This window comes from Psammomys obesus, unplaced genomic scaffold (genome assembly GCF_907164565.1).
Source record: "Psammomys obesus unplaced genomic scaffold, mPsaObe1.curated_primary_1811, whole genome shotgun sequence".
NCBI classification, from domain to species: domain Eukaryota; kingdom Metazoa; phylum Chordata; class Mammalia; order Rodentia; family Muridae; genus Psammomys; species Psammomys obesus.
In genome coordinates this window covers 9,232,365-9,248,532 of record NW_026596149.1, presented here as the reverse complement: position 1 = coordinate 9,248,532, position 16,168 = coordinate 9,232,365, and the positions used below count along the sequence as shown (strand labels likewise).

At 42.0% G+C, this 16,168-nt stretch overlaps 2 protein-coding genes across 2 annotated transcripts in view; one reads left to right on the top strand and one right to left on the bottom strand.

The window, feature by feature from the left end:
- Positions 1 to 11,376, top strand: part of Olah (oleoyl-ACP hydrolase) — a 27,724-nt gene extending 16,348 nt beyond the window's left edge. Inside the window, exons 3-7 of the mRNA XM_055593746.1 lie at positions 3,411 to 3,549; positions 5,876 to 5,975; positions 6,564 to 6,733; positions 10,766 to 10,848; positions 11,234 to 11,376. Coding sequence (XP_055449721.1) covers positions 3,411 to 3,549; positions 5,876 to 5,975; positions 6,564 to 6,733; positions 10,766 to 10,848; positions 11,234 to 11,376 — 635 coding nt within the window. The remainder of the gene's footprint in view (positions 1 to 3,410; positions 3,550 to 5,875; positions 5,976 to 6,563; positions 6,734 to 10,765; positions 10,849 to 11,233) is intronic.
- Positions 11,377 to 12,945: 1,569 nt separating this feature from the next.
- Acbd7 (acyl-CoA binding domain containing 7) overlaps positions 12,946 to 16,168 on the bottom strand; it is a 5,274-nt gene continuing 2,051 nt past the window's right edge. Inside the window, exons 2-4 of the mRNA XM_055593902.1 lie at positions 13,437 to 13,554; positions 13,287 to 13,349; positions 12,946 to 13,199 (exon numbers count right to left, since the gene is read on the bottom strand). Coding sequence (XP_055449877.1) covers positions 13,126 to 13,199; positions 13,287 to 13,349; positions 13,437 to 13,554 — 255 coding nt within the window. The 3' untranslated portion in view covers positions 12,946 to 13,125. The remainder of the gene's footprint in view (positions 13,200 to 13,286; positions 13,350 to 13,436; positions 13,555 to 16,168) is intronic.

Below are 16,168 nucleotides of genomic sequence, written 5' to 3'. Positions count from 1 at the left end.
ATAGATAGATAGATAGATAGATAGATAGATAGATAGATAGATAGATACTTGGCTAACTTAATGAGCTAGTGAGTTTTGGGGGGTTACTTATAGATGTGTGCATGAGAGGTTTACTTGCCAGTATATGAATTACTCAAAGGTTGGCACATTACCAGATGCTCATCCCAGTATAAATGATGACTTATGAAAACTGCATCTCTGGAGCTCCCTGTGGCTTACAGGCAACTCTTCTTGTTTAAAAGTCTCTTCACTTCAGCAATAGTAAATGTTTGTATAATCTTTGGGAAGGGCCTTCTGAGTCTTGTAAGTTACAGGAACATTCTGAGATTTGTGAGTTGCAGACTTCTTGAACCACAGAAGTTTCATTGACTTCCTTAGACTTAAGGAGCCCCTATCAAGGATGGAACATTTCAATTTAGAGACAATTGTTATGTAGCATGTAGCCTTTAGAACCACTAAGAGTCCTTTTCAGTATGGTTTGATGCTTCTGTCTCCAAATGTTACCTTCCCAGACATTAAAATACAACCCATGATTTCTTCTTGTTTCCATCTCTCTTTATGTAAACCTTCTGCTCTAGTTTGCTTCTTGCTGCTGCGATAAATACAACGACCAAAAAACTAACTGGGGAGAAAAGGGTTCATTTTATCTTACAGGCATCTACAATTTATCACTGAGGAGAGCTGAAGCAAATACTTGAAGTAGAAACCCGTGGAGCAAAGCTTCTTACTAGCCTGTCCTCAAGCTCATATTTAGCTACCTTTCTTATACAGCCCAGGCTCATCTACCTGGGAATGGTACTCTCCAGACTGGGCTGAACCATTCTACATTAATTAGTAATCAGGAAAATGTTCCAAAGCTGAGCGTGGTGGTGCATACCTTTAATCCCAGAGGCAGAGGCAAGCGAATCACTGTGAGTTTGAGGTTGTCTTAGCGTACAAAGTGAGTCTAAGACAGCCAAGACACTCAAGGATACACAGAGAAATCCTGTCTCAAAAAACCAGAAAAACAAAACAGAACATACCAGAAATGTTCCATAGACATGCCCACAGGCCAGTCTGATGAAAATAATTCTTCAGCTGAGGCTTCATGTTAACAACCAAAATTTGCCACCACACAAATCCACCACATAAATCCATTTATCTTTTGATTGATCTTTTCCAACCCTTTATGAGTCAGTTCAGCCGAGGCTCCTCTTAAGGCATAGAGCTTGCTATTCTGGTATGCCACCATCTAAAAGTCTTTTCTCAAAACTATAACCTCTCCTAATTAAAGAATAAAAAAAAGGAACAGGAGTCCCCTGTTTCAGCACACTGTTTAGAGCAAGCGGAGCCCTTCTCACACTGAGCGTGGGTCACTGCTGCTGTGCCTTCCCTGGGCTCCTGGAAAGGTTTGCTTCTGCTGTGGTCCCGCTTCAGTCTGTCAGCAAAAGTCAGGTAACACTGTGATCGACTCTGTGTTATAATGGTGTATTCGTCTGAAGTTTAAAATTTTTCTTTTCTTTCTTTTTTTTTTGTTTTTTGTTTTTTTGAGACAGGGGTAGCCCTGGTTTTCCTAGAACTTGCTCTGTAGACCAGGCTAGCCCCAGTCTCACAGAGATCCTCCTGCCTCTGCCTCCCGAGTACTGGGATTAGAGGAATTCTGACGCGTGCTGTGTGTACATGCATGCGCGTGTAGAAACAGCAACCCCTGGGTTGTTCCTCAGAAACTGTCTTCCCTTGTGCTTACTGAGTAGGCTGAGTAGGCTGGCAGACAGAAAGTCCCCTGGAGCCTGGTTTTCTGCCTCCCTGGCATGGCATGGCACATCAAGCCCTTGACCAATGGAACTATATTCTTAATCCCTAGGTTCCAGTTTTAACCATCATGATTCAGTTTTCTCAATCACTAGAAACATGATTTTAGATGAGATATAATTATTGGAGGCTTGTTTTTTTTTTTTTTTCTTTTGATACTTTGGGGGGAAGAGCATACCCACTGCAAAACTTGTGTGGAAGTGAGAGGACAACATTCAGGAGTCAATTCTCTCCTGCCACTGTGAAGATCCCTGTCTTTTTTCAGGGAAGTTTTTACACAATTTCTTAGGATATGGCTTTTCTGACTTCTGTGTCTGCTACTTTTTTTTTTTTCCAATCTTCTCCTTCTTCATTTAAGATTTCTTTTTTAAAATTTTATGTGTTTGGGTGTTTTGTCTGTGTACCATGTATGTGAGGTGCCCACGGAGGCCTGAAGAGGGTGTTGGATTCCCTCGGACTGCAGCTACAGATGGTCGTGGGCCACTGTGTGGGTGCTGGGGTCCTGCTCTCTGGAAGCCAGCGCTCTTAACTGCTGCGCCATCTCTCCAGCCCCTTTGTCATCTTGTTCTCTTTTTCTAGTTCTTTCGTTCCAGCTCTCTGTGTCCACAAATACTTTGCCCTGTTTTTTTTTTTTTTTTTTTTTTTTTCAGTTTTGAAACAGTTTTGAAATACCTATTGTCTTTTTATTCAATTTCTTTCTGGCAGTCTTTGTGTAATTATTTGTCTGTTTCTAGTCAGAATTTTAAATTTCCAAATTACAGTGATTTTTTTTTTTTTTTTTTTTCATTTCACATTGGAATTAATCCACTTTGGGCTTTGTTTTCTTCTCCTCTGTGAGATATTTAGTAACTATTTTCACTGGCTAGAGATGTCAGGTCTACCGTTTCTGTAATCTGTGTTGGGTTTGTCTCTGCTCTTGATTTTCCTCCTAAGAGGGCTGGGGATTGGGTGATGCGTTGTTAGCTCACGCTCTGGGTTCAGGAGTGCCCTCTTGTGTTGATACAGTGAAGTGCACATTAGGGAAAATGGCACCCTGTTGGTGTAGGTCGCAGGTTCTATATTCTTCTAATGCTTTGATGCTTTCATGTTTCTATGGAATTTTTATTCCAGCCATTTCCTTCTTCTGACGTTTTTCCTTTATAAAGTATCTTTTTAGAAATGTCTTCTCAGCTTGCCTCTGGTCCTTCAAGGTTCTAAATTCTTCTCTTGGGACTCGAGCAGTACTTACCTCAGGTCTCAAATGATAAAACACCATGACCAAAAGCAATTTAGGAAAAATGGGTGTTTTGTTTGGTTTGGCTTATACTTCCTCATCACAGTCTATTGTTGAGCAAAATCAGTGCAGGAACTCATGCAGGAATGTAGGCAGAAGCCATGAAGGCAATGCTCTCTTAAATTCATCAGATGGTGTCTCTTAGCAGACCCCAAATCCAATCAAGCTGACAACCAAACTTTACCTCAGAGCCACTGTGCCAAGTTTGACCATTATTATTTGCTTCTTTGAAATCGGTTGTGTAGTGTAAATACGAGGCTTTTTCAGCACCATAGTATCTCATTAATCTGTTAACCTGTTTACAGCATTTTCTGTTTGTGTGAGTGACTTGTTTCTTAACCTCCAGTGCATGCTGTAAGGCTTGCTGGAAGAGAAACCCGTGCTCAAGAGCCTTTCCCAAATGACATCTACCAGATAGCTGATGAAATTGTATCGGCTCTGCTGCCCATCATCCAGGATAAAGCATTTGCCTTTTTTGGCCACAGGTATTTTAATCCCATTGTAAACAGCACGTGGGACTCAACATAGGTGCTCACTGCTAAAGCACTTGCCCATCACACTCAAGGCCCTAGAAATTGTCTTCAGCCATAAGTGTGCTTTGTGTTTTGTGAGATACAACTTTTATCTCCTGGTTAAACAGACTGTTGGGTAATTATCTTAAATCACGACTGTTACAGTGTTATTTTAAAAAACAAAACTCCAATTCGTTTGATTTTACCAGTGAAGACTTGGGAGCCAGATGCTGGGATGAAAACTTGCTAGCTCAGAGAGGCAGAGCAAGCACCCAGCTGACCTTCCTACTCAGCTCACATCCCAGAAGGAGAAAGCTAAAAATTAAAAAAACCAAAGAGCCCCTCGTCTCAATGCTGTCTTAACATACTCTTCTCTCCAATTCTTTCCTTTCTGTTTCATCTCTATAAGCTGGTTTCTTGCTCTTCCTCTTGACCTAGGCTTGATTTTATTTAGCTCTTGGCTGAAAGGTGAGTGCTATGATGAGCCACACCATCATCACCTGTTTACAATAAGCAGAAAGCTCTTGGATTAATGGTGTGTGTTAGAGCTGAACCATACCAAACAAGAAACAGGTTTTTACAGTTCACAATCTCAGGGCTCAAAATGGGATCAAATATCCTGCAACACTTTCCCCTTTTGTCTAAATAAAAGACTTTTTCTCTAACATCAATAAACCATACACTATCATGTAAAAGTTACATTCATAATGTCTAGTCCATATGTATTTAGCAACCTTGAAGAAAGTACTCTACTATCTATCCTATCTTGGTGAGTCAAAGTTTTGTACCTAAACCACTTTATATCAAAACTTGCATTATTGATCAAAAAACGTCTTTTTAAACTTAAAACATCTTAAATCCTAAACAACTAAAGCTTAATTGTAAGGCTAAAACTGTTAAATCTTCAACCACATCAGAGACCTGAGAAGGAAATTATCTGAATAAATAGGAAGTGCACAGCAAGCAGCTTCCAAAGTTATAGAACTGTTAGAGACTGCTGGCTGCCTGGACAGTCACCCAAGATTTCTCTATAACACTGGAGCATCATCTTCAGCCTACTGGCTCAGAATATCTGACAGACTTTTCTGTGAAGCAGGCATATGAAGGATTTGCCTACCTTGTCCTTGCAAAGCTTGGCAGACAACCTTCCTGTGTCCGTTTGGGCAGTATTCTGTCTGCAGTTTTAGCAAGGACATTTTCTTGGCCAGTAGCTAGCTTGCCACAAATAAAGCTAACTCTGTGAGGTTCTTTGATGCTTGTCATCTTCTTTGAAATAATTTGGGGGCTGCCAGAAGTTGAAATATCTCACTGTAAAAAAAAGTCTTAATAAAACATCTTTAAAGGCCATATTATATCGATCTCTGAGGTTTTTGAAGACCCTTTATCTATCTCTAGTATATCTGAATTGCTTGTTTCTAGCTATATACTCTCTGATTAACTTAGAAAACACCTGCACTTAACTATACTAGTACCTAACAAAACCACAAATTTGATTGACTGTTAGTTTTCATTTCTTAATTATTCTAAACAGTTTGTGACAGTAATCTTAAAAGGACTAGAATTTCATATTGCATTTTTAAGAATTACCTTAAAGAGTTGATACATAGTATGTTGTAACCAAAATATAACATTAATTTTGTATCAATATACAAAATATCTTTAAGAGTAGATTCAATAATCTACCCTTTTTCCTGCTATTCCTATGTTATTTCTATATCCCCTCCTCTTTTTCTTTCCATCCCTTCTTTCCCCTTGTCCCCAAACACTAGATAGGAAAGAAAGAAAAACAGAGGAAAGAAAAAGAGGGAAAGAAATCCTGAATCTCGCCTCCTATACTTTCTTTCCTCTCTGACCAGGCCCAACTAATCCCCTAAAATGACAACAAACCTTCATCACCTATCAATCAAAAACCACTGCTCCCACGTTTTGTTTAAGATGGGGTCTCTCAATGGCCTGAAACTTTACCACAAAGGCAAAACCACCAAGCCCATGATTTTGCAGGGATTCTCCCAACTGTCTCTCCGTTTTGCGTTGTTGAGATTTCAGGCCTGAGCAGCTGAACTCATCTTTTAACGTTAGTTCTGGAGATCGTAACTTGGCTCATCGCACATGCAAGGCAAGGGCTTTGCTGACTAAGCGTCTCTCCGGCCTGAACCACTTGCTACGTTGATGCTTTTACAAGCCAGTTACCAGCCAATTGTTTTTTGCTCATCCCATAGTCACTGCTGTGTTCGTTCCGCCTGGTTACCACAGGTTTGGCCCAACAGCATCTGTCACGTTTGTCTTTCCCTTGGTTTAGTTTGGGGTCCTACATCGCTCTTCTGACGGCGCTGCGCCTAAAGGAGAAACACAACATGGAACCGCTGCACTTCTTTGTGTCCAGCGCATGTGCCCCCCACGTAAGTGTCCTGGTTCTCTTTGGATGGGGGGGTAAAGAAGAGGGAAATGGGGTACTAAAATCGGGCCGTTGTTCTCCTTTGGTCTAGCCTGGATTATGGCAGAGAGGCCAAGCACTAATGAAAACTTCTGTGATCTTTCAACATATTCCTCTCTATACCCCCACCCCAAAGGAACGTCAGCTTCCTCCTGAATATTGTCCCCTTGTTTCTGCTCCTCTGAGCTAGTGCTGTCCCTTCCTGCTCTCTCTCCAAAGCATGTTGCCTCATTTGGGAACTTATCAACTTCTAGAAAAGGAGCCAATAAGTACTGGGAAACAATCTTACAATGATGCCAAATTTACGTAACAGCTGCGGCTTTTAAAGCCAGTCCTATGATTCCTGGCTCCTTCTTCCTCCAGCTTTTATCTTCTTTACTTCCTCTGCACAGACCCGGACTGACCTAGTGTTCTAATTGGGATTGCCATTTTGGTGGCACCATGAGTCTAAGGCTATTGCAACACTTTCTTCTCCCTCCTTGATTTAAGGAGGTGGGCTTGAGATTTTGGGGCTACTGTGTTTCAAGCGCCTTGTGTTTGTTGATATTTCAAGTCAGTATCCCGGCCTCAAATTCCTGAACTTAACAAATTGTCAGAGGAAGAAGTCCAACATTACCTTCTGAATTTTGGAGGCACTCCCAAGCATCTCATTGAAGACCATGACTTTATGAGGCAATGCACTCCCTTACTGAAGGCAGACATGAGCATTATAAAAAACTTCATGTAAGTAACTGCGATACATGCCATGTGCACTCTGTGTGTATGTCTGTGTGTGTGTGCATGTGTGTTGATATTTATTAAAAAAAATGTGGGCTGGCAGTTTACGGAGGCTGTGTATATAAGCATATAATAGCCTAAAGGTTGCAATGTGCTTTCCCTGAGGCCTCAGTGACATTTTTTACAGGATTTGGGCCACAGAAATAGGATCTGGGAAAGATGACCAGCATATGTTTTCTTTAAAAATATTTATGATTGGACATACGTATTCTATCACATAATAAATAGGTACTGAATACATTATTGCCATCACATTCAAAGGATCAGCAAGAATGGATGGCTACTATTAGGTGTGGAGGGCAACAGTGGGGAGCAGAAGTTGACTCAGTTCTCAGCTTGGTGAACTAATCCCAGAAATCCATCCCACCTCTTCATTCCCTTCTCGTGGAGGCTGTCTGTCTCCATGCTTGCTTTTTTGATCAGACTAAAATGTTAACATGTTAAATCACTGAGTTTATGAGAGCATCCCCAAGTCTTCCCCAGGGTAGTCAGGTCCTAGCCTCCTGCGCTGTCATGCCTAGCTAGGCCTGGAGCCCCTGGGGTAAGGCCCTTCAAAGCACTTTGTCTTGTTCACAAAGCCCAAAGTTAACATTGGGCCAGTTGGTGTGTGTGTGTGTGTGTGTGTGTGTGTGTGTGTGTGTGTGTATGCGTGCCTGCGTCTATGTGTGTAAGTGTGAGTGTGTGCTACTCATCAGTGAAAGCTGACACAGTGACAACAGTGGGGCAGCCATCTTGGGATGAGAGAAAACCCCATATCCTTTTCTCTGCCTCTCCATCTCCTATTTTCAGCATTTTACAAGCTCACAATGCCCCCCCGCACTGCCACCAACCAGATACTCCAGATACCCAGACACTTCTCTCTGTTTCTATCTGATTGATCTTCTCACCAGGGTAAGCTGTTTTGTGTTTCTGAATCAGGCCAGAATCAAGATTTAAGAAATACCCACTGGATGAGTGACAGAGAGGGAGTGAGAGGAGAGGGAGAGAACACATTCTGAAGGTCTAGTATACCGTAACAATCTAAAAACCCAGTTTAGTGCCCATTAGCATTCTAACGACAGTGTTCATAGGAATAAAGAAAAATTCTTAAAATTCAGATGGAAGCCCACAAGACTAAATTGTCAAAGCAATCCTGAGGAAAACAAACAAACAAAAACAAACAACAGGCAAACAAACCCAACACAGGTGATATCACCACACCTGATTTCAAATCATACTACAAAGCCACAGAAAAAAAAAAAAAAAGCAACACAAAATCAGAGATGCAGACAATTGGAATGAAAAAGGGCACGCCTGTAGTCCCAGCGCTCAGAGAGGCACAGGCAGGTGGATCTCTGTGAGTCCGAGGCCAGCCTGGTCTACAAAGTGAGTCCAGGACATCCAAGGCTACACAAAGAAACCCTGTCTTGAGTAAGAAAGAGGGCACAGAAACGAGTCTTCCCAGCTACAAGTATCTGAGTATTGAAGGATTATTAATATTTAATATTGATTCATATGCTTACTAAGGTAGCAGTTATTTCTTAACCCACTATTGTATAAATAAAAGTCACAGAAACCTGTTAGATTTTTGATAAGCCTCCTGGCCACGTGCTTCTAGTTCATGCTAACCTAAGGTGACCTGCTCCTTTCTCCTCCTTCTCTCTCCTCCTCCTGTTCTCTCTGCCACCCCTGTTGTTGGATATTAACATTTATTATTGATTTATGCTTTAGCTAATCAGTGGTTATTCCTAAACCAGCTGTATACCCAAATCAACACACAGAGACTAGGATAACCTGGAGTACAATACTGGGCAATAGTTACTCCAAGCCCTCATGGCTTCCTTTCATTCAGAATTTCCAACATTATACTTGCTTTTAGTCACATCTTAGGTCTGATTCATCTCTCCTCCTGGTTCCAAATCCTCTCCTGCCAATCTCTGCTCTCCCATTCCTCCCACTCACTTCTCTCTCCTGCCCTCTGGACCAGGGTGTCCCACCCTATTCTCTCCCTTGCTCAGCATTGGCTGGTTGTTTTATTGAAATTACAGAGAACAAATGGTGGCATGTTTACAGAGACTTGAGACAGGTGATGTTAGAATAATCATCACAATGCAATGTCAGGATTGAAACTAGGTAGTGGGGTAGAGAAATCAGCATTTGAATGAACAAGGGTAAATTGTATACATTCCACAAGAACATTATACCAACACACCTCCAAGCCTGTGAACCTTGGCTCTACCTCTTTTCTGCCCAGTCCAGGCTGTAGACAACTTCATTAGCCAATCAGGGATAATTTGGGAGACACGGTTTATATCATGTCATTTTGGATATGTAAGAATTTGCTCAGGTGGGGGTGAGGGTAAGCAATTAACATTTGAATATATAATCACCCCTAACAATCTGAGTTTTGTCCAACTGGATATCCATATGTGGGTAAATGAAGCTAGGTTCTTTTTACATTGTCAAAAAAAAAAAAAAAAAAAAAGGAAAGAAAGAAATCGATGAAAGACAGATGAAAGGCCTTAATGTAAGGATGACTGCTGGAAGAAAGCAGGACAAACAGAGCTCAATGGTAATGGTGGCTACAGTCTGGAATGATGTATTGTAGTCTTGAGGGTTGCTAAGAGCAATGTTTCAAAGTGTTCTCATCACAAAAGGATCAGCTGTGTGCAGCTGTCTTCATTAGCCATTTTTATCTGTCCGTTCAAGCAGTAACGTACGTTTATTGGGATGTGAAGGGGCTGCCTGAGACAGGGCAGGGTCCTGAGCAGGGACTCCTGAGACAGCACTGTGGCATCTGCTTTCCCTTATGACCTAAAAATTCTTTTAAAATATTATTAATTAAAAATAAGCCTTAGGAATTAAAACAGCACAATGTTGGCATAAGAGACATACCATCTAATGTATAGAATTAGAGAGCCCATAAATAAATTCACATATTTATGCTATATAGCAAAATACATATGTCAAGAATATACTATGGGAAAAGGTCATTCTCTCTAATACATTTTATTTATTTGTTTTTATTTATTTGGGCTTTGGGTGAATATGTGTGCATGCTAAAATGCACATGTGGAGGTCAAAACAACAACTTTTGGGAGTTGGCTCTTTCCTTCCACCATGTGAATCCTAGGAATTGAGCTTGGGTAATGGGCTTAGTGGCAAGCATCTTTGCCACAGAACCATCTTGTTGGACAGGACACAGCCTATTTAATTAATAAATAGTTTTGGGAAACTGGATATGCACAGTAAAAGAAGGAAATTGAAATTTTACTTCACACACATACATTAATATAGATGTGTGTGTTCATATGTGCACAAAAATCAATTTAAAATGGATTAAAGGCAACCATACAAATGGTAGATCTGATGCCATAAAACTTCTGGAAGAAAATATAAAGGAAAAATTTCGTGAAATTGTTTTAGAGGGTAAATTTTTTATAGGATTCTAAAGCACAACAAAGAAAATAATCATGAGTGTTCACGAGTGTCTTGCCCTCGTGTATGCATGTGTCCCATGTTCCTGAAGTGCCTGAGGATTCCTCACAGCTTGTTGCAGCTCTCCCTCTGCTACCTGATTCCACACATATTAGCCTGTTGGCTATTTGATTGTTGACAGACGTGTCCCACATCTCTTAGACAGTCTGTGTCTTCTTTGTAAGATTTTTCCCACTTAGATTCTAATGACCATTTTCAAGTTCACTAATTCTTTCTCCAGCTGTGTCACATGTACTGACAAGGCTGCCCAGTGAATTCTTTATTCCTCTATTTCTAAAAGTTCCACTCAACTCTAGTATTTATCTCATGGTTGGGAAACAGCAGAGCATGTGAAACTCAGCTTGGTTCTAATGAGGAGAGGCCGTCCCTGTGCATGCTAGTCTTGTAGTGGAAGAAAGAGTAAGAAGTAAGGCTGTACACTCTCATTTCGGTGAAGTCAGGAAGAAAAGACTCTGGAATGTTGAGGATGAAAATGACAAACAAGCTCCTTCCTGTTTACAGCTTTGACACACCCTCGAAAGCTCCTCTTTCTCGGGACATAACGTGCTTTGTTGGATCTGAAGACATAATAAAGGATCTAGAAGGTGAAATTGCTTTTATAATTTGGGGTATTGAAATATGTGTTGAAAATGAACACATATTTTATTAAAATATGTGTTGGACAGTTCTCAGCAAATGTCAGCTAGTGGTCACTGAAACAGATTTTTAAAAAATCGGCCTATGTTTTACTGGGTGTAAACAAAGAGATAATGTAAAAGGTCTCTTGTAAAATGAGAATTCAGGTCACACCACTGAATCCTGATAGGTCTGCAGAAGATTAGAAATACAGGCTACACAAAACCTGAGAGCGACTGGATGTAACTCAATCACTGAGTGTCAGCTTTTGGGACAGTAGTACCTGGAAGTAAGACTTCTGTTGTCCTTGGACAATGACTTTTATTACTGAATAAGGTTTTGTATACTTCTCAGGCTGGAAGGACATTACCAGTGGGAAGACTGACATCCACATGCTGCCCGGAGACCACTTCTATCTGCTGGAACCTGACAACGAGAACTTTATCAAGAACTATATAACCAGGTGTTTGGAGCTGGCATCCCTCGACTGCTTTTAGGCAGGCTTTCTGTGGGGTCTCAGATGCGCAAGCTGTCCTCCAGGTCCAGCTGTTAGTTTTCAGAGATGGGGAAGTGCATATTAACAAATCCCTTCACAGAACATTTATCCCTCTGGGGAAAAGACAAGTGCTGAAGTCAGGGACACAAAGGAGCTCTTGGTAGTTGATAGCTGCAGCAGGAAGAGGGGGTATTTTTCTTTGGGGGTCGTTGCTCCCTGTAGGTTACCCATGCTCCAGTGAATGACACTACAACCTTGGGGCACACACAGGCAGCACTGAGGGGACTCAGAGGGTTATTTAAAAAGGAGGAGGAGGAGAAGGTGAAAGAGAACATGAAGTCGGGAGGGGTACACGTTGTGGTTGGAGAGGCAGGCAAAGGGTGGTTATGATAAAAATGCACTGTGTACACTTCTGAAAATTTCAAAGAATAAATAAAATATTGTTAAGGGAAGAAAAGCTTCTGCTTCAGTCCTTTTTCTTTTTGTTAGAATCTAATTTGACTGTCATTTATACAAGGTTTTATCAGCAAAGCACCTCCAAATGGGGTTACACCTGCAGCCTGTTGCAGTATTAATGGCAAGAGCAACTGACAGAGGGAAATTATCATTTTTTCCAACACCACACTGTGGCTCAAAGTTTAAACTAATATTTAGAAATATACATGTGACCTATTTCATAAGAAAGAGTAATTGCTTCTTTATCAAAATACAGTCCTTGGAGCTCAAATGGCTCATTTGGCAAGGCCCCAGACCTTAAGTCAAAACCCAGGAAGGCCTCAGGGCACCTACAATCCCTGGCATTTGTGATCCTGCTCACCTGCAGTGGTCCGCTGGAACTCAGATCAGCCAAACCACAGTATGGTTAGGTGAGTAGGCCATATCACCCGGTGAGTCAGGGAGTGGCCTGAAGCCAAGTCTACCTGTTGCCCCACAGTGCTCACAGTCACAAAAGCCCAGAGCTGCATGGTGAGGAAAAGGTCTTTTGTTTGTCTAACCTATCCTCTCCTTCAGTTTTAGGGTTTTCTGGTTTGGTTTGGTTTGGTTTGGCTTTGAGAGAGAGTTTCAGCCCAGGTTGTTCTTAAACTGGTGACCCTCCTGGCTCCACTTCTGAAGAACCAGGAATAGTTTGGCTGCTATTTATTCCGAACAGACTTCTTTGCTTGCCTCAGTAGCACTAGCTCCTGTAGAGAAACAGATTAAGCTCAGAAAGCAAATATTGAGGCTGGGGAGACGGCTTATCCTGTGTGCATGAAGGCCTGAGTTTAAGCTCCAGACCCCACACAAAATGTCCGGAATAGCAGACCACATCTGTAATCCTGGTGCTGGACAGGAAGGGAGAAGAGGGCATCTGGAGCCCGTCAGCTCAGCACCCTTGGGGAACTCCAAGCCTACGACAGCCCCTCCTCACAGGAAGTAAACAGCACACCCGAGAAAAACACCCCAGGCTGTTCTCTGGCTGCCACAAGCAAGCATGTCCGTGTGCAACCCGTCCATGGGAACATGCACACACAGAAACACAAATGCAAAAAAAGAAAAAGAAACAGGTATTTATTAAAGTTGCATACTACAAACGAATTTTTTGAAAAGGATCTTTTTAAAGTCACCTTGCTGAAGCAAGCAAAACCACAAACTATGTTTACATATATTGACCCAACTATTCTAATTCATGCTAATAGAAAAAATACTCGTGATTTAGAGTTACTAACTCATAGGAAAGCTTCCGAAGGAGATCTGTCTCCTCTGCCAAATTCTAAATTCCGTATTTCTCAATCAGCTCTCTTGCCTTCGAAATATAAGCACTCATGGCATCTTCCTTCGACAGCCCTAGAGAGACACAAATACATTATCTCACCGATTGGTGCACTGGGCAGTGATGAAGGTTTGTTTTAACCTTATTTGAGAGTTAAAAACCTTTTTGGAGGTTCCATGCTTCCCACTTGGCCTTGCCCTTCAAATCTAACATTGCTGGACACGCTGCCAAAAGAAGGAGAGAGTTTCAGCTTTTCCTTCCACTCTGCACACAAGCACGTCTACGGGTGTAAGACAGTGTGTGGCTACGACCTATGTTGATGTCTCCCACGATGGACTGTTTGTACAGGCCGTACAGTTCTTTGAGCTCTTCATCTTCCGGTCTGCTTTTCAGCTTCCTCACGTCTTGGGCAGCCTGGTCAAAATCAGCCTAGGGCAAAAGACAGTAAGGACACACAAAAGGCACACAGGTGATAGATATACACAAGCAAGCATAGACACATAAAATCTAAAATATATATATATATATATTTTTTTTTTTTTTTAAATTATAAGTCTCATGTCAACTGATTCCCATTAAGATGTTGTTTATCTCACTTAGGGTTGATTAGCAAACGTCTCATCCCGAGGAAAAACAAATTTTTGTAATTTCTCTCCTCCCCTCCCCTCCCTTAACTTCTCCTCTGTTCCTCTCCCTTTCCTTCCCTCTTTCCTCCCTCTCTCTATAACAAATGTTGGAGAGAAGTCACTGTACAAAATGAAAAGTTAGTCAGAAGCCGTTGGGCTGACAATGGCCTGAGTGGTAGCTAGAGGAAAAGGCATCAGGAGGAGCCTGTCTTGCAAAGACACAGGCTGGAAAAGGTGCTCCTGACAACCCAGACAGAATTCACTAGGAATGAACATAAAGGCTGGATCGAATCACACCTGTTTGCTCCCCTGAGATACCCACAGTAAAGGGAAGGCATAACTATTTTCCTTAATACCTACTGTTGAGCCCTTGTCTACTGCCCCATGGCAGGAGCCTGGTCAGAGACTGTTAGGTATATGGTGGGTGGATTGGGAAGTTATCACGGTTGAAACATTTTTACACGTGTAGCCGTTGGCAGCGAATTTCAAAACATTCTGGTCCAAAAGGAACGCCACTTTCCCTATATTCCTGTGCCCTGGGAGCTGGGCTCCTGTGGCAGGCATTTCTGTTCCTGCTAAGTGAGTTTCAGCATCCTTGTTGGATGTGTGTAAACAATGCCCTCTCCTGTTCATGAACGTGCCTTAAGGTTCTCCTGTTCTCACCTGTAAATGTCATTTTTATTTCCTCAGAAGATGGGAGGAGATAAGAGCTGAACCCAAGCGTTTCTAATACATGGCTTGGGCTGAGCCCAGGGAGTTTCTGTCTAAACATCCCTCACCCAAGGCCTGGAATCTTCTACCCTCCATACAATCTAATATCTACTGCAAGCCCAAACCTTGAGAGCTCAGCTTCCAGCCTCCATCTGCTGACCTAGGCTTAGAATGCTTTCAGCCTCTGAGACTTACTGATGAATAAGCTCACCTTTTCTAGCTCTTTTTGAACTCTGGCTGGCTGGTTCAACTCAGCTATTGAACTCAGAGGTTCAAGCTCCTCTCCAAGCTGACTGATGTACATTGGCTTTTCTTAGCTTCTGACTGAATTGCTCTACTTGGAAAAACTGCCTCTGAACTGCACAAACACAACTTCACCAAACTGTGCTGTAGTCCCAAACTCTACTGTACTGTCTCCATGAATTCCACTGTATTCTTGTACTGTACTCCACTCTCTGTGCTGTCTGTCCCTCGTTCCTTCTCTTCCCCTCTCCTCCCCCATGCTGCTCTTAAGTAGTCCCTCTCTCTCTAATGAGAGTTGAGCATATCCTATCTCTGATTCATTCTGTCAAATCTTACTCTTACTGGTCACTTTGTCTGCCCCTCAATTGGACATATTGTTTGGGATTAAAGGTGTGTACTAAAGGTGTTTCCGTATTCCAGCCAGAAGTATTAAAGGTGTGTATTTCAGCCAGAGAGATTGAAGGTGTATACTAAGGGCAAGTCTGTATTCCAGCCAGATCACACAGACCTAGGTCTCTGGATGTGATCCCTTGCCAGAGTAGCCGTGTTGCTGGATTAAAATTCCTCTACACCCACCGTTTTCCTGTGAGGGATGACACTCAACAATGAGCACAGGACGCCATATCAAAGGACCACTTGGGGCCTCTGGACACTTCCATTTAAATTTCACCCCTCTGAAGACAGCTTCTGAAGGTGACTCACAAGTTACCTTACTTCACTTTCTGTAGAAAGTGAGCAGAACTGTCTGCCTACAGATGAGCTTGATAAAGCCCTTTGAGCAATTCTTCCTTGTTCAGAAAGACAAATTCCTCAGTCAGGGTACTTAAGTTATTTGAATCACACAAATGTGTGTGTCTTCTGATTATAAAAGCATCCCCCCCACCACCACTTTTTTTAGTTAGTTTGGTTGGTTGGTGTTTTGAGACAGGGTTTCTTTGTTTACTTCTGGCTGTCCTGGACCTTGATCTATAGACCAGGTGGGCCTTGAACTCAGAGATCTGCCTGCCTCTGCCTTCTGAGTGCTGGGATGTGCCACCCTCTCCCCCTTTTTGTGGTGTTTTGGAATCACCTCCTGCAAGCATTCTACTGCTGAACTGCATGCCTAGGCCAGAAAAGATTCATCAGCCAGTCCCCTGCTTTAGCTTCATCATTTAGGAAGATGTACCTGTAGTCTGTAGGTACATATTGTTTATCCTAAAGCCATTTCTCTTCTGAAGACAGAAGACATTTGAATATGCTAGCCAGCTACTAGCTGCTGACTTTCCAATATTTTTCTACTATCACAATTTAAAATAATTTTAGACCCAGGTACAAGTCATAAAAACACCACATCTTCCGTATCTACCAGGTTTTCCGGGTTATGGTCTTTGTAATAAGACAGTTCTCTCAGTGTGCAAATGAACAATCAGTAATAGATGTGTGTGTGTGTGTGTGTGTGTGTGTGTGTGTGTGTGTGTGTGTGT